The sequence below is a fragment of the Orycteropus afer genome, unplaced genomic scaffold (assembly GCF_000298275.1).
Source record: "Orycteropus afer afer isolate SDZICR_OR568_19922 unplaced genomic scaffold, OryAfe1.0 scaffold00035, whole genome shotgun sequence".
In the NCBI taxonomy this organism is placed as follows: domain Eukaryota; kingdom Metazoa; phylum Chordata; class Mammalia; order Tubulidentata; family Orycteropodidae; genus Orycteropus; species Orycteropus afer.
This window is the reverse complement of record NW_006921622.1, coordinates 3,631,578-3,650,609: the sequence shown is the minus strand read 5'-3', so window position 1 is coordinate 3,650,609 and position 19,032 is coordinate 3,631,578. Positions and strand designations below refer to the sequence as shown.

The following is a 19,032-nucleotide window of genomic DNA, read 5'->3' as shown; positions in this document are numbered from 1 at the left end:
TTTTTTTTTTTTTTTTAAATGGCCCTCAAAATACGACTGGAGAATAGGACTACTTTACAAAGTAGAGGTTTTGGGACCTTCATTTGCTGATGTGGTCTGACTCAAAATGAGAAGAAATAGCTGCTGATAGCCACTAATAAATGGCACATGGAATGTACAAAGTATGAATCAAGAAAAATTGGAAGTCACCAAAAATTAAATGGCACACTTAAAGACTGATATCCTAGCACTAGTGAGCTTAAATGGACTAGTATTTTCAATCAGACAATCATATAGTCTATTATGCCAGAAATGACAAATTGAAGAGGAATGACATTGAATTCATCTTCAAAAAGAACACATCAAGATCTATATTAAAGTATAACACTGTTAGTGATAGGATAATATACATAGGCCTACAAGGAAGATCAGTTAATATGACTACTATTCAAATTTATGCAGCAGTTGCTAATGCCAAAGATGAAGAAATTGAAGATTTTTACCAATGTTTGCAGCCTTAAATTGATCAAATACGCAATCAAGATGCATTGATAGTTAATGAATGAAATGTGAAAGTTGGAAACAAAGAAGGATCGGTAATTAGAAAATATGGCCTCCATGATAGGAACAATGCTGGAGATCATATGATAGAATTGTAAATATCTTTTTATACAACATAAACTTGACTATACCTGTGGCTCTCATCATATGAAATACACAAGAATCAAACCAACTACATCTGTGGAAAGAGACATTATCATCAGTCATGACAAGGCCAGGAGTTGACCGTAGAATAGACCAACAATTGCTCATATGCAAGTTAAAATTGAAGCCAAAGAAAATTAAAACAAGTCCATGTGAGCCAAAGTATGACCTTGAGCATATCTCACCTGAATTTAGAGACCATCTCAAAAGTAGCTTTGATGTACTGAACACCAATGACTGAAGACCAGATGAATTGTGGGATGATATTAAGGAAATCATACACGAAAAGAGCTAAAGGTCATTAAAAAGACAGGTAAGAAAGAAAATACCAAAATGGATGTCAGAAGAGACTCTGAAATTTGCTCTTGAACGTAGAGTTGCTAAAGTGAATAGAAATGATGAAGAAGAAGAGCTGAACTGAAGATTTCAAAGGGTGGCTTGAGAAGACAAAGCATAACGAAGTGTGCAAACACCAGGAATTAGGGGGGAAAAGGAAAACTAACTTAGTATTTTTCAAGCTGAAATAACTAAAGAAATATTTCAACCCTTGAGTTTGAATTGAAGGATTCTATGGGCAAAATATTGAACAACACAAGCAGCATCAAAAGAAGATAGGTGGAAGGAATACACAAAATCACTGTACCAAAAAGAATTGCTTGATGTTCAACCATTTCAAGAGGTAGCACATGATCAAGAACTGATGCTATTAAAGGAAGAAGTCCAAGTTGGACTAAAGCCATTGGTGAAAAACAAAACAAAAAACTCACTGCGATCGAGTAAGATCTGACTCACAGCAACCCATCCTTGGGTTTCCAAGGCAGTATCACTACGGAAGTAGATTGCCAGATCTTCCTTCCAAGGAGTGGCTGGTGGTTTTGAACTGCCAGCCTCTAGTTAGCACAAGTCTCTGGGAATTGACAGAATACCAAATGAGATGTTTCAACAAATTAACACAATGCTGGAAATGCTCACTTTTCTATGCCAAGAAATTTGGAAGATAGGTACCAAGCCCAATGATGGGAAGATGCCCATATTTGTACCCATTGTAAAGAAAGGTGATCCAAAGGAATGCAGAAAGTATTGAAAAATATAAACAATATTACATGCAAGTAAAATTTTGCTGTATATAATTTAAAAATGGTTGCAGCAGTACATCAACAGAGAAGTGCTAGAAATGCAAGCTGGATTCAGAAGAGGGCGTACAATGAGTGATAACACTGCTGATGTCAGATGGGTCTTGGCTGAAAGCAGAGAATACCAGAAAGATGTTTATCTTTGTTTTATTGACTACCCAAAGACATTGCAGTACATGGATCATAATTAGTTGTGGATAACATTGTAAAGAATGGGAATTCTGGATCACTTAATTGTGCACATGCAGAACCTGTACAAAGACCAAGAGGCTGTTGTTCATGGTTCAAAATCCGGAAAGGAGTGTGTCAAGGTTGTGTCCTTTCACCATACTTATTCAATCTGTATGTTGAACAAGCAATTAGAGAAGCTGTATCATATGAAGAAGAACACTGCATTAGGATTGAAGGAAGTCTCATTAATAACATGCAATATATAGATGACAAAGCTTTGTTCCCTGAAAATGAAGAAAACTTGAAGATCTTGATGAAGATCGAAGACTATATAGCCTTCAGGATGGATTACAACTTAACGTAAAAAAAAAAAAAAATCCTCATATTTGGACCAATAAACACTTAACACAATAAATGGAGAAAATAATGAAGTTCTTGAGAATTTCATTTTACTTGGATCCACAATGCTCATGGAATCAGAAGTCAAGAAATCAAACAACACAATTGCATTGGGAAAAACTGCTGCAAAAAGCTTCTTTGAAGTGTTAAAAGCAAAGATGTCACTTTTAAGACTAAGGTGTGCCTGACCCAAACCACAGGCTTTTTCATCTCCTCATATGCCTGTGAAAACTGGATAATGAGTAAGGAAGACCAAAGAAGAATTGATGCATTTGTATTATGGTATTGGTGAAGAATTTTGAACATATGTACCATGGACTGCTAGAAGAAAGAGGAAACCTGTCTTACAAGAAGTACAGCCAGAACGCTTCATAGAAGCAAGGATGACAAGACTTCATCTAATGTACTCTGAAAATATTATTAGGAAGGACCGGTCCCTAGAGAAAGACATCATGTGTGGTAAAGCAGAGGGTCAATGAAAAAGATGAAGACCTTCAGTGAGACAGATTGACACAGTGCCTGCCACAGTGGGCTCAAACATAGCAATGACTGTTGAGTCTGGTTGGTTCAAACTGTCTATCTTTTGGTTAGCAGCAGAGTATTTAACCACTGCACCAAGTCTCCTTTCTCTAATGTCAGCAACCTGGAATCTCTGATCCTTTTCTGTTATCATTATCTCTTTCTCTGACAACAGCTCGGAAAAATTCTCTACTTTTAAGGACTCATATAATTTAAAGGAGAGAGTTTGATCACTGAGCTACCAATGTCTTTGTAGTGAGAAGAGGAATAGAATTAATAACACAGTAAGATGATTAGATGCAAGGCTGGGTGCTGGAGTTAGAACCATTTATAAGACTAGAAATCATTCCTAGCTATAAAGATTGAAAATGAGACCCATGTTCCCCAAGTTAGTTAATAGACTTAGCACAGTTTCCATAAAATACCAGTGAACAACTTGATGGAACTTGATAAAAAGTATGGCATAATTCATATGGGAAAATAAGTGAACCAGAAATACAGATTGAAGAAAGTTTTTGAAGATTGTGAAGGTCTGGTGGCCTAGTGCCTATGGCATTTGACTGATAACCAGAAGGCTTGTGGTTCAAACCTACCAGTCACTCCTCGGAAGGAAGACTGGGCAATATAGTTCCTAGAGATACTGCCTTAGAAACCCAAGGAGGGGTCGCTGAGTCAGATCTGACTTGATGGCAGTGAGGTTTTTTTTTTTTTTTTTGGTTTTCAGATAATTCAAGGTTATCTTCATCTCAAGTTCCTTTAACTTGAATCAGATTTGCAAAATCCCTTTAGAAATGTAAGGTAACATATCCACAATTCCCCTTTAGGATATGGGCATCTTTGGTTTGGGTAGGGGAGCATAATACACATCGGAACAAAAAAAAAAAAAAAACTTCACTGCCCTCTAGTTGATTCCAACATAGGGACCTTTCCTCAGGTTTCTGAGGTGGTATCTTGACTGCTGTAGTAGTTAAATTTGTACATCAACTTGGCTGGGCCTGGTTGAGTGGCTGGGCAGCTGGTAGTAGTTATTCCCCACGATGAGAATGGCAATTAACTCCATGGTGTGATCTACCACAAGCAGCTGAGTAAGCTACCTTTGGGATGTGGCCTGCTTCCTGTATATTAGCAGAAGCCTTGGGGATAGTCTCTAGCATATGTCATGCTTCGACCCTGCATGTAGCCGTGTCATTGCTCAGCAACCTGCCATGCTCTGCCGACCTTGAGACTTACAATGAACTTGAATTAATGGCCTGCCATGTGGTTTGGTAACATCAGGACTGTGCCTTGTTACTTGTCAACCTTGGGCTTCTCAGCCTCAGCAGCCAGCAGCTGTCTGAGTGAAGAAAAGCCTCTAGCTCTAGTGCGCCAGGAGCAGGAGGCAGAGCTGGACCCCAAGGTTGAGGGGCTTTTACCCAGGCCCTAGAGCCTGGCACTTAAAACTTGGACTTAAATCCTCCAAACTGTAAGAGAATAAACTCCTGTTTGTTAAGGCCATCCCATTTGTGGTATTTTCCTGTCAGAGCAGCACTAGGTAACCAGAAGGCTGGCAGTTCAAACTCACCAGCCACTCCTTGGAAGGAAGATTGGGCAATCTACTTCCATAGTGATATTGCCTTGGAAACCCAAAGAGGAGTTGCTATGAGTTGGATCTGACTTGATGGCACATAATAACAACAACATCTCTGTGGAAGTAGATTGCCCAATCTTCCTTCTGAGGAGCTGCTGGTAGGTAGGGGACTAATTTTATGACATCTTTATAGCCAAGGTGAGACTATGAGTAAGACAGAAAACAATAGATCTAGTTACAAATAAGATTTTGAGAAAGTGCATAAGCAAGATAAATGAATAATAATCCATTAACCACAGAGGTTGCTGATCGTATCAGACACTTCTGTTATGTATCACTTTGAATATTCTATCTAGGGTACACCACTTACTCTTCCCAGATAGGTGGAAAGTAAAAGGATGGAAAAAGATATTACAAGAAAAATTGTAAGCAGTAGAGTAGATGTGACTATATTGACATCAAAGGAGACTTCAGTGAGTTTAACCAAAGGCAAAGAGGGAACCTTCAGCATGATATACCTATTGTTCATTAAGAAGATATGTTGTTGTTGTTGTTGTTGTTGTTATGTGCCGTCGAGTCGGCCCCGACTCATAGCGACCCCTCCTTGGGTTTCCGAGGCAGTATCACTACGGAAGTAGGATTGCCCAACCATCCTTCCGAGGAGTGGCTGGTGGGTTTGAACCGCCAGCCGTCTGGTTAGCAGGCAAGTGTCTTAGCCACTATGCTACCAGAACTCCCTAATAGCCAACCTAAATTTGCATGCATCTAATAACAGAACTTCAAATCTATGAAGCAAACTTGACAGAACTAAAGGAAGAAGTAGGTAAATCCACAAATACAGGTAGATATTTTAATACTATGCCTTAAATAATTAACAGAGTATACAGAGAAAAAATCATTAAAGAATCTGAAGATACAAACAACACTATCAACCATCCTGACTTAAATGACATTTACAGAACCCCACACCCAATAGCTGCTGTATTCATGCATTTTCCAAATGCACATGGGCTGTTCACCAATACAGACCATAAGCTGAGCCATAAAACAAGCCTCAAAATATTTCCAAAGACTAACATAATACAGAGTATGGTCTTTGATCAAAATAAGTAACTAAAAGATACCTAGAAAGAGTCGAAATATTTAGAAATTAAGCAATAACTTCTATGTAATGCATGTGTGAAAGAAAAAAATTACACTGAGAGTTCAAACATATTTAAAAATTACAAAATACATGGAGTTTAGTCAAAGCAGAGCTTAGAGGGAAATTTACATATTTAGATACTTCTATTAGAATATAATGAGCTCTGGTGGAGTAGTGGTTAAAGCTTTGGCTGCTAACCACAAGGTCAGCAACTTGAACCTACCAGCCACTCTGTCAGAGAAATATGAGGCAGTTGGCTTCTGTAAAGATTTACAGCCTTGGAAACCCTGTGGGGCACTTCTGCTCTGTCTTGTAGGATCACTATGATTCAGAATCAACTCAACAGCAGTAGGTTTGTTTTGGGCTGGTTTGTTAGAAATAAAGGAGTGCTGGCAACACAGTAGTTAAGTGGTTAAGATGTGGCAGTCTGCTCCTGTGATTTACAGTCCCAGAAATGCTATGAGGCAGTTCTGCTCTGACTTACAGGGTCATTATGAGTTGGAACTGACTAGAAAATAACAGGTATTGGAAAAGAAATAGGAGGTCCTGCATGGTGCAAATGGTTAAGTGCTTAGTTCCCAACTGAAAGGCTGGCAGTTTAAATCCACCCAGAGGTAATTCAAAAGAAAGGCATGATGATCTACTTCCAAAGATGACCACCATCATGGGGGCTTCATCAGGATATTCTAAGAGGCTTATGAAATGTGCCTTATAAAATGATAGCCATTGAAAACCCTATGGAGGCAACCAACAAGACTAAGCTCAGAATTCTCAGCAGAAACCATGCAGGTGAGAAGACAGTGGGACGGTATATATAAAACCCTAAAGAGAAAAGTTTCCAACCAATAATTATGTACCTAGCAAAACTGTCCCTCAAATATGATGGTGAAATTAGGACATTTCCAGATAAGCAGAAATTAAAGGAATTTGTTCAAACTAGACCAACCTTACAAGAGATACTAAAGGGAGTCCTTTGGACAGAGAAGCAGTAACAGCCAACAACTCACCATTAACACACATGATGATATAACCCAGAAACCAACCCACCTATGGAATCATCCAAAGTAAATAAGCCTACAAGATTGTAAACAAGGAACCAGAGACATCAATTGACAAAGGAGGACAACTATAAACCAAAAAGAGGGAAAAAACTGTTGTTACCAAACTTCTAGATGGTAGGAAAGTCAAGACAACTACAAGATAGAACAGACTGTTCTAAACATGGGAAGAAAATGATAACTGACAGGGTAGCCTCAAAGAAAAATGATAAACGTTCACATCAAAATAAAAAAGAGGACCAGCACAAAAATTTAGCAAATACTAAAAGAATAGCAAAGAAGGAAGTGATAACAATTCATAAACAAAATGAGCTCAGCATAGAAAATTATATGGAACAAAGAAATAGACACCATGAAAAAGCAAAAAGGACAGCAACAAATTCATATTTGCGATAATTACATATCTGGCAAGGCACTTATCTCTAAGATTTATAGAAAACTCCAACGCCTCAACACCAAAAGAATTAACAACCCATTTGAAAAATGGGCAGAAGACATGAATAGACACTTCACCAAGGAGGATATTCAGGTGGCCAGCCAACACATGAAGAGATGCTCACAATCATTGGCCATTAGAGATGCAAATCAAAACAACAATGAGATACCACCTCACCCCAGCACTGATGGCAAGGTTCAACGAGACAGAAAATAACAAATGCTGGCAGGGATGTGGAGAGATTGGGACTCTCATATACTGCTGGTGGGACTATGAAGTGATACAACCACTGTGGAAAGCAATATGGCAATTCCTTAGAAAGCTGGAATTGGAGATATCATTTGACCCAGCAATCCCATTACTAGTTATATATCGAAGAGAGGTGAGAGCCAGGACAGGAACAGATATATGCACACTCATGTTCATTGCAGCACTACAATAGCAAAAAGATGGAAACAACCTACATGCCCACTGGCAGAAGAGTGCATGTACCAAATTATGGTACATACACATAGTGGAATGCTATGCAGCACTAAAGAATAATGTAGAGTCTGCAAAACACTGCATAATATGGATGAACTTGGAAGACATTATGCTGAGTGAAATAAGTCAATCACAGAAGAGCAAATATAGTAGTAGTTCACTGTGGAGGGTCAAGGAAAGGTAGATACATAGAGGGAAATTTTCTCTGTTGCTTGCCAAAGGTGGGAGGGCAGGAGAGGGAACACTGCAGAAAAATACATAAGTAAATAAAGAAAGAAAGAATGAATGAATAAATAAATAAATAAATAGACCCATGTCACTTTAGTTTTGTGTATTTCACTCTACATAAATTATATTCCAATAAAATGCATTAAAAAAAAAAGAAAGAAAGAAAAGAAAGCCCTATGGAGTACAGTTATACTCTAACACACATGGTGTCTCCAGGAGTCAGAGTCAAATGTTGATGACAACTGGTGTGCTATTGCATAATCTCTGAGCCCATCTGTTACACCACACATTCTGCATAGACCACTTACAAGAAGACCTTGACTGTGTTTTTTAAGAACTTCAGTCCCACGTTGCATTTTTCTCCTTGATGTACTGATATGGGTTACCCATGGGAACTCACTCAGAACTCAAGCATGGAAGTGTGAAGGGATAATGGTGTGGAGCCAGCTTTGAATAATGGGGACAACACCCATGAATAAGTCCTTTTTAATTCCCCAGATAAACCATTCAGAGACACATTTCATAAGCCTCCTCAGAAAGTCCTAGGTGATGAAGCTCCCATGGTGATGGTCAATCTACTAAAAATGCATTATATATTGCCTTTTACTCCTTCTCTGCCTCCCTCCTGCCCTTCACTCCTGCTCCCTGAGATCACCTCCTAAACATATTGCCTTCATGCAAACCTTTGTCTCCACTTCTGCTTTGAGGAAAACTCAGTCTAAAACAGTGATCTTTATAACAGAGAATTCATTTCCTCTGGCCACCCAGAGCTGCATTCATTCTTAACTTCCTTTAGAAATGATTCAATGTGACTGGAAGTTTGTCTGCTTGGATAAGGCAATACTGCTTTGGAGAATTTATTCTGGCAGTTTCCCTAGAGAAGACTTCTCCTTGTTGACCTCATTGCTAATGGCTCCATTGTTGCCCCTAATTCTTTTTCTTTTAGGAGTTTGAAATAACACACCTAATTTCTTTGAACCAAACAAACAAAGCAAACATCTAGCTAGTCTTTTCACATTAACCCAGCTGGGAAGGTGCTTGGTAAATTTCCAGGGTTTAGTAAGTAGTCAGTAGATTAAGGTCTTCCTCTTTATCCTTTAGTCGCTGTCATTTATTTTCTTTGCCATTTTACAGAGTCATGAAACCTCCTATTTTTTTGCCTTTAAATGACAAAAGCCTATTTTCTTTGGCAGTCTCAGGGTACAGCAACAGTTAAACTTGCTGCTGTGTGAAAGAGCCATGTTTGTTTAGAAGTTACTCAGAAGGCCGTGAGAGCATGCGACCTGGATTATAGAAAGTAGCCCCAGGAAACTCCGAGTATTTTCTTTCTTGTCTTTTTGCCAGGATGTTGGCTTTTCTTTGGCCAACAGTAATTTGCAGTAAGGTCAAGATTTACGCTGGTTGGAATCTCATAAGATATCAGTCACATTACTTTCTTACAAGACCAAGAAGAGAAACATTGAGGGGAAAATGACATATGTAGCTTAGGGTTCTATATGACAAATGGTTCTTGATGATATTTGCAGGTTACCTTTGGGAAAGTAGATCTTGAAACAAATAAAAATGATTGACTACATAAATACACATCCATCATACTTGAAGAAAGATCCAGACCATGGCTAAAACAGAATACAAAAACTGCCGCATGAGGAAAAAAGAAATTAGAAAGATGCAAATCAGAAGGGTCAAGAGTGAATTCAACAACTGATACAAAGACATTTTAAATAAAAGAAAGCTCACATCATTAAATGATTAGAGACTATGAGCTTTTGAAGTCAGGAAAGGCTAGAAACCCATATTTCTCAAACTGGAAGCTCTCAGGATTCTGTAACCTTGACTGGGGTTGGAAAATGGGGTTTAAGAAAGGAGGGGAGCATTTTCTCTACTTTCAGCTGTCTTTACCAGCAAGATCAGGAACTTTTCTGAGTATCATACACAGTCTATAAGAACATTTGTAAACATGGAAATGCATTTGATGTTGATGTTCCCTATGTGAATCTCATGAGAATTTAGAAAAACAACCAGCAAGTCAGAAGGATTAACTTGGGGGTTTAAAAATGTGGTACTGTTGCCTTTGAGAATCCCCTCATTGAAATCTACTTCATGAATGTACTGTTACTCTATTTGTAATAGCACTGGTGTCTGCTTCCCAGATTTTTTTCCTTAGAAACATTTCTTTTTATTCACTTCCAGGACAATAGCTGGATTCTATCACTCCCAGTGGGCCTGCTCTACATATTCCATTCAAGTTTGCTTATTTTCTTTCATCTGCTTCATGATACATGTAATAATGTATTTTACTTCCATTCAGATTGTTTTTCTATTGATTTTCAATGTTAAATATTTCTTTTGTTAGTGCTTGTCATTTTTATTTGCCTTATTCCAACAAGAATCATCATTATGGCATTCACCTTGCAACATCTAAATTATAAACAAGTGTGACGAAAAACAAAAACCAAACTCACTGCCATGGAGTCAGATCCACCTCATAGCAACCCTTCCTTGGGTTTCTGAGGCAGTATCACTACAAAATTAGATTGCCCAACATTCCTTCCGAGGAGTGGCTGGTGGGTTTGAACTGCCAGCTTTCTGGTTAGCAGTCAAATGCCTTAGGCACTAGGTCACCAGAGCTCCCAAGTCCAACAAAGGGTGATCTTAAAAAACACCGGTTTATCTTACAAAGGTCAGAATTTCAATAGGCAAAAAACTTTGGAATTTCATAGATCCAATTACTTTCTAAAATTAGAGAATGATGGCTAAGTTATTAATAGTGTCAGCAGGGACCTCTTTAAGAGATATACATTGTCATTTTGGAGACCCAATACTATAATAACCTTTTCTCTCATTTCATACAGCATGATAGTGCTTTGGCAATAAAACTTAAAGGTGATATCATTTCTCTTTAGAACGTAATTGGTTAATTAAGCCAAATGACTATTTAATTCAATGACAAGTTCAGTCAAACTGCTTTGCATTGTATAAACAAAACAGCTGGCTGTTAAACAGAATGCTTGATATATGTGTTTTTTTTTAAGCTGGAAGTGTTGTTGTTGTTGTTGTTATGTGCCCCCGAGTCGGCCCCGACTCATAGCGACCCCTCCTTGGGTTTCCGAGGCAGTATCACTACGGAAGTAGGATTGCCCAACCTTCCTTCCGAGGAGTGGCTGGTGGGTTTGAACCTCCAGCCGTCTGGTTAGCAGGCAAGTGACTTAGCCACTATGCTACCAGAGTGTAGGTATCATATATAAGTGCAAAACCTAACAGAATGAACTATCAATCACTTTTTGACAATTCTAAAGGTCTCGTGCATTCTACTTAAATTCACTAAAAAAAAAAAGTTAAAATTTCTATATCTAAAATTATGTTCCCTCTACCTACAACTTACCTTCTTTGATTACAAAGTGTATTTCCTTAGTCTTGTTATATCATGCACTATATTCTTCTTTTCTCCCCTATCTATGCTTCTATGTTATTGCTTTTTCTCTGGTTTACAATTTCAGTGTTCAGACAAACAAAATAGAAAAGCCATGAAGCTTACCATCTCCACTAAAGATAGATATAAGAACATCCCAGCAGTAACTGTTAAGATCCAATTTTGAACACATGGATCAGCCGATACAGAGAGCCCAATGTAGAGTCCTAGGAATGCAGTCAGAGCACTTATAAAATTCATTAGAATAGCAATCTTAATGGAAAGTCCAGAGCTTAAAAGAACAGCAAAGTCACCTGAAGTTTAAGAGGAAAAGAAAATATAATTAACATTTAATTGGTGATGCCAATGGTAAAGTAATACACTATTAGATTAGCTCAAATTTCAGTGATTGGAACAAATTTTGTAAGTAAAGTTGAATGATTGGTTAATAAAGTACTTTCCTATACTTCTCTAAGATTCATAGCTAACTCATTATACTATTAGGCATATATTTAAACTGTTTTGTTTCTTGTGTGTCTCTGGGTGGGACCAATGATTGACACTCAGCTGCTAAGCCAAATGATAGAGATTTGAATTTACCCAGAGGCACCTTGGAAAAAAGAATTGGTGATCTACTTCCAAAAAATCAGTCACTTGAAAACCCTTTGGAACACAGTTAAACACTGACACACATGGGGTCACCATGAGTAGGAATTGACTGGATGGTAATTGGTGTTTTGTTTCTTATATTGCTCCTGAAGTTAGCACATACAGAGACATCTGTGACACAGTCTCATTCCTGATGTCTGTGACATTTTTAGCTTAGATAAATGCAAAATAAAGTCACTTCTTTCCCAGGGTTTCTAAATCTTTTTGCCCTGGTAAAATGATGAGTCAGTAAACATTATATAGGCTTTATTATTTACTGATGCAGGTAGCTCTGGTAGTGTAGTGCCTAAGGCACTTGACTGCTAACCAGAAGGCTAGCAGTTCAAACCCACCAGCCACTCCTCGGAAGGAAGGTTGGGCAATCTACTTCCGTAGTGATACTGCCTTGGAAACCCAAGGAGGGGTCAGTATGAGTCAGGTCTGACTCAAGGGCACATATTAACAACAACAACAATGATGCAGGTACTGGTATGGGAAGAAAAAAAAATCCTATTTGATACAACATTTTAAAATCATTGCAGAAGTTGGTTAGGAAAAAGCATATTTTTTATAAAATTATTTTACTGCCTTGATGAGCATAAGAAAATTATTGTACTCTCCACATCTTTCCTCCAAAAGAAGAAAGACCTTAATAGGTCTTAAGATTTATTAAGACCTTAATAAATCATAGAATCTGTAGTTTTTAAAATTTTGAGGAGAGGTTAAAGATCAAAAAAGACTTCACTTTCTAGTTCCACTGCATAATTGCTCCTATGAACAGTCTTAAACATCTTTGCTGGCCTGCCATAGGCTTTCCACACTACACTGTGGGGTTTAGCTGAGAATCAGGAATTACACCTTTCTTATAGTAAGTAAAACCAAGAGCATAAGACTATTTCAGGCACATTATGATCTTGGATAAACTGTTCCACAAAGGATGGGTCAATGGGCACTGAGTACTGGGGGGCAGGCCAGGGGCACCGTGGGCCTAAAAGCACAAGCAGAAAGAAAGAGGCTCTTAAAGCCCTCTCCCTAGTTTGAGTGCCTGGGCCAGCCTGGACCTGTTCTAGGTCTGTTTCAGAAATGTCTATTCTAGCCCATCTTAATTCCCAGGAGACAGAGTTTGAATTACAGGGCTATTAAGATTATCCAGAGTAAGAGTCATATATGCATCTGCTACCATGCCTGTCATTTCGATTTTATGCTTGGCTTCAAACACTGTGTAATCAGACTGATGAAGCCATGGTTTGGTTTTAATTTAAATGTTATTTTATCTCATTGGTCTGTTTGTTGACCTAATGGGTAAAGTTCCCCTCTTAATGTTTTTCCCACATTTATTATGCAGATTTTAAAGGTCTCTCCAAACTTCTCTCAAACCAGGTTTCTCTGAATGGCTTTCTCCATATACAATGCTTTGAAACACACACAAAAAAGTCACTTCTGGCCCTGGGAAATATTGTAAGGGGGTCTCATTGAATTTTATCCTGAGGTAGAGAAATTTTTCTCCCTACTCCTCTTCCTCTTATGGCTTAAGTAAACTGTGAATAGAAAGTATTCATCTTTCAATCATATGGTTGCAAAAGAAGCCTAATAACTATAGCTAGAAAAATCATGATTTTTCTCAACAAGTAGGAAACTCATTCCACTGTCAGACTTACCCATTTCATGTGGAATTTCATGACACAAGATAGCGATTGTTGTTGTCACTCCCGCCTCAGATGAAGATGAGAAGGCTGCTCCTATCATTAGGCCATCTGCAAAATTGTGCAGGCTATCCCCAACCAGTATCATTATTGCTAACAAGCTAATGGTGTTGCCTAAAGAACCAAATGAAGGTGAGAAGCATTAACAGAGCACTAAAAACATCCTAGAATTCTTCAGACACAACCAACATTCCCTTTCAGCTCTGGTAGCGTAGTGCCCAAGGCACTTGACTGCTAACCAGAAGGCTGGCGGTTCAAATCCACCAGCCACTCCTCAGAAGGAAGATGGGGCAATTTACTTCCATAGTGATACTGCTTCGGAAATGCAAGGAAAGGTTGCTATGGGTAGGGTCTAACTCCACAGCACATAACAACAACAATGACAATCTTACACTGTGTCTCATTACATAACCTTGTTTTTTCAGCAATCAAAACAAGTCAAAATCCAAACATGATAACCAAAATGCTTGGATGGAGAGTCTCTGCTTTTCTACGTGATCTGACTAATAATGAGATAAATTATGCACGACCATTTGCTATTTTATCACATGATCCAGATATACCAAAAGAAGAATATGGAAATATTACTGTCTCCCAAATACCAATGAGGATCTTTCCATGTGTGCCTTTTGCAAAAAAAAAAAAAGTTATAGGATAAACTAAGAAACTCCTCATGGCATATAATTAAAATGGAGCTTAATTTCCAAATATTCTCCCTCTCAGTCAGCTTGTCCCTAGTGTCAATTGACTGCAGTACCCTTTCTGGGTTGTGTGATTATTCTGTTTCCTTCAATCATTGATGCTAATGACCTTCCCTAACTGCCTTATTTTTCTCCCAACCACGACTGTGACAGACAGAACCGCCACCAAACTCTTCGGTTACCAAAGTTAGTTTTGAAACAATAATTTCATGCTCTTGCATTTCTGTGAAATAACTTTCAGTATTAGACCAGGTATGTTGAACAAAATAAGGAAAAACTTCTGTTTCTGTGCAATTCTATTACATAATACATATTATCTAATTAGGAGAGGGTCAATGAAATATTTGGATTATAATGGGCTTCATTAAGATTCCATTTGTGAATATGGTTTATAATGATTTGGGTGAAAGTTTACAGTGCCAGTTAGTTTTCCATTCAACAATTCATACATATTGTGTTTCATGACATTAATTGCAATCCTCACAATATAACAACACTTCCTGTTGTATCTCATTTCTATTGTTCCTTCTTTCCTATTCCTTATCTTCTGAACTTTGTCTCTGGGCAAATGCTGCCCTTTTGATTTCTTATGGTTGATAGTTCTAATTAATGCATACACCCCTGGTGCTATTGTTCACCAGATAGGTCTATTTGTTTGGCTGAAAATTGAACCAAGGGGGAGAGTTAAGTTCTGGGGTAGAAGTGTAAGAAGGGGACATAGTCTATCAGGTCAGTAAACTAGGTCTTTTTCTCTTTCCTTTCTTTTCTCTTTCCTTCCTTTCTTTTTCTCTTTCCACGCTATCTAGGGCCTGTTGTTCTTATCACTTTCAGAGTAGTCAGTAGTGGTAACCAGACAGCATCTAGTTCTGGTCACAGGGTCATAGAGGCTGTGCTTGACTTGGCTCATTACTCCTTTGGAGTAATTGTTTCCATGCATCTTTGATTTTCTTCACTCTTCTTTGCTCGGGATGGGGAGAGACCAATAGTTGTACCTAAGATGGCCTCTCACAAGCTATTAAGACCCCAGTTACTACTCACCAAAGTACGATGTAAAATATTGTCTTTGTACACTATGTTGTGTCAATTGACTTTGATGTCCCCCAAGATTATTGCCCTGAGCCCCCTGACTCAGAGAAAAATTACCTCTAGTGTTTGGTTAAGGCTAAGAAGTTTTCAAAATTTTGAGCAACTGTGAGGATCTCTGGTAGCATAGTGCCTAAGGCATTTGACTGTTAAGCAGAAGGTTGGTGATTTAAATCCACAGCCACTCCACGAAAGTAGGACTGGGCAATCTACTTCAGTAAAGCTTTACTGCCTCAGAAACACAAAGGGGGTTGCTATGAGTCAGAATTGACTCAATTGCACTGAGTTTTTAATTTTTTTTTTAGTATAGTCTACTATATTCATAGATATATTTATAACTCATATAAATCTTCTGTCAAACGTATATATATTTGTGGGTGTAGTCCCATTCACCTGTCCACACATGTTCAGGTAGCATATTTACCTATGCATCTAGTAATAAATTATTGTTATTACTATTAATGAAGGATTGTGTATATAATAGTATTCACCTCTTTTGCCTTTAACTCTCGTGCTTTTCCCAGTGTCTTCCTTTGCCTTGTTCATTTTGCGCTGACCTCTCCTTTATCTTCATTTACCCAAGTTCATATGTATCTATCATCTAGTTCCACCACCAGATTGTCAGTTTATTGTACTGGGGTGGCTTGTGTGTTGCTGTGAGGCTGGAGGCTATTCCACCTATATTTCAAATACCAGCAGAGTCACCCATAGTGAATAGGATACAGCCAAGCTTCCAGACTAGACTCAGAAGAAATGGGCCATCTACTTTTCAAAGAATTGGTCAGTGAAAACCTTATGAATCGCAGTGAAACATTGTCCGATATATTACTGGAAAACTACATGAATAGCCCTGAAACACTGTCTGATATAAAGCCAGAAGGTGAGGGCCTCAGGTATGAAGGCAATTAAAATAAAACTAGGAAAGGGCTGCCTCCTCAAAGTAGAGTCAATCTTAATAATGTGGATGGAGTAAAGCTTTCAGGTCCTCCATTTGGTGATGTAGCATGAATCAAAATGGGAAGAAACAGCTGCAAGCATCCATTAATAAACAGAACATGGAATGTACAATGTATGAATCTAGGAAAAGTGGAAGTTTTAAAAATGAAATGGAATGCATAAAGATCAATATCCTAGGCATTAGTGAGCTGAAATGGACTGGTTTTGGCCATTTTGAATCAGATAACCACATACTCTACTACGTTGGGAATGACAAACTGAAGAAGAATAGTGTGGCATTCATCGTCACAAAAAATGTTTCAAGATCTATCTTAAAGTACGATGCTGTCAGTGATATGATAGTACCCATATACCTACAAGAAAGACCAGTAAATACTGCTATTATTCAAATTTATGCACCAACTACCATAGCCAAAGATGAGGAAATTGAAGATTTTTTACCAACATCTGTAGTCTGAAATTGACCAAACATGCAATCAAGATGTGTAGATTATTACTGGTGATAGGAATGCAAAAGTTGGAAACAAGTAAGAATCATCAGTAGTTGGAAAATGTGGCCTCTGTGATAGAAATGATGCTGGAGATCACATGGTAGAATTTTGCAAGATCAATGATTTATTTACTGCAAATAACTTTTTCAGCAACATAAATTTCAGCTATACATGTGGATTTCACCGGATGAAATATACAGGAATCAGATCGACTACATCTGTGGCAAGAGGCAATGGAGAAGTTCCATATCTTCAGCCAAAACAAGGCCAGGAGCTGACATTGGAACAGGCCATTAACTATTGTTGTTAGGTGCCGTTGAGTTGTTTCCAACTCATAGCAACCCCAAGCACAGCAGAACTAAACACTGCCCGATCCCGCGCCAGCCCCACAATCCCTGCTATACTTGAGTCCATCATCACAGCCATCGTGTCAATCCATCTCCTTGAAGGCCTCCTCCTCTTTCGTCGACCCTCCACTCTACCAAGCATGACATCCTTCTCCAGGGAATGGTCCCCTCTAACAACATGACTAAAGTAGGTGAGGTGAAGTCTGGCCATTCTTGCTTCCAAGGAGCATCTTGGCTGCATTTCCTCCAGGACAGAGCTGTTCTTTTAGCAGTCCATGGTACTCTCAGCATTCTTTGCCAGCACAACTCAAAAGCATCAACTCTTCCTCGGTCTTCCTTATTCATTGACCAGTTCTCACATGCATACAAGGCCACTGGAAATATCATAGCCTGTGTCAGGCGCACTTTAGTCTTTGCTTCTCAGCACTTGAAAGAGGTACTTCGGAGCTAACCTTCCCAGTGCTACGTGTCATCTAATGTCCTGACTGCTGCTTCCATTGGCATTGATTGTACAACCAAGCAACATGAATTCTTTGACAACCTCAGTCTTCTCTCCATTTATAGTGATGCTGCTTATTGATTCAGTTGTGAGGATTTTTGTTTTCTTTATATTAAGATGAAATCCATACTGCAGACTGTGTTCTTCAATCTTCATCAGTAAGTGCCTCAAGTCATCCTCACTTTTAGCAAGCAAAGTTGTATCGTCAGCATATCTCAAGTTGTTAATGATTCTTCCTCCAATCCTGATGCCACATTTTTCTTCATATAGTCCAGCTTCTCAAATTATTTGCTCAGCATATAGATTGAATAAGTGTGAGGAAAGGATACAACCCTGATGCACTCCATTCTTGATTTTAAACCATGTAGTGTTCCCTTGTTCCATTCAAATGACAGCCTCCTGGGCAAGGTACAAGTTCCTCACAAGTACAATCAAGTGTTTGGGAATTCCCATTCTTCTCAATGTTATCCATAATTGTCATGATCCACTCAATCAAACGTCTTTGCATAGTCAATAAAACACAAGTAAACATCTTTCTGGTATTCTTTGCCTTGAGCCAAGATTTATCTGACAGCAGCTATGCTATCCCTTGTTCCACATCCTCTTCTGAATCCAGCTTGCACCTCTGGAAGTTCTCTGTCAATATACTGCTGCAAACATTTTTGAATTATCTTCAGCAAGATTATATTTGCATGTGATATTAATGATATTGTTCAATATTTTCCACATTCTACTGGATCACCTTTCTTTGGAATGAGTACAAATATGGATCTCTTCCAAACAGTTGGCCAGGTAGCTGTCTTCCAAATCTCTTGGCATAACCAAGTGAGTGCCTCCAGTGCAGTATCCATTTGTTGAAATATCTCAATGGGTATTCTGTCAATTCTTGGAGGCTCATTCTTCGCCAATTCCTTCATTGCAGCTTCGACTTCCTCCTCAGTACCATTGGTTCTAGATCATACGCCACCTCCTGAAATGGATGAAGATAGATCAGTTCTTTTTGATACAGTGACTCTGTGTATTCTTTCCATCTTCTTTTGATGTTCCCTGCATCATTCAATATTTTGCCCTTAGAATCTCAATATTGCAACTCGAGGCTTAAATTTTTTCCTCAATTCTTTCTGCTTGAGAAATGTTGAGCATGTTCTTCCCTTTTGGTTTTCAAACTCCAGGTCTTTGCACATTTCATTAGAGTAATTGGCTTTGTCTTCTCGAGCTGCTCTTTGAAATCTTTGGTTCAATTCTTTTATCTTGTCATTTCTTCCATTTGCTTTAGCTACTCTTCGCTCGAGGGCAAGTTTCAGAGTCTCTTCTGACATCCATTTTGGTCTTCTCTTCTTTTGTTGTCTTTTTAATGACCTCTTGCTTT

At 38.5% G+C, this 19,032-nt stretch overlaps 1 protein-coding gene across 1 annotated transcript in view; it reads right to left on the bottom strand.

Annotated features, from left to right (window-relative positions):
- The window catches only part of SLC39A12 (solute carrier family 39 member 12), a 196,148-nt gene that overhangs the window by 17,175 nt on the left and 159,941 nt on the right, over nucleotides 1–19,032 (bottom strand). The window contains exons 11-12 of the mRNA XM_007936406.1: nucleotides 13,541–13,699; nucleotides 11,361–11,548 (exon numbers count right to left, since the gene is read on the bottom strand). Of these exons, the coding sequence (XP_007934597.1) occupies nucleotides 11,361–11,548; nucleotides 13,541–13,699 (347 nt within the window). The remainder of the gene's footprint in view (nucleotides 1–11,360; nucleotides 11,549–13,540; nucleotides 13,700–19,032) is intronic.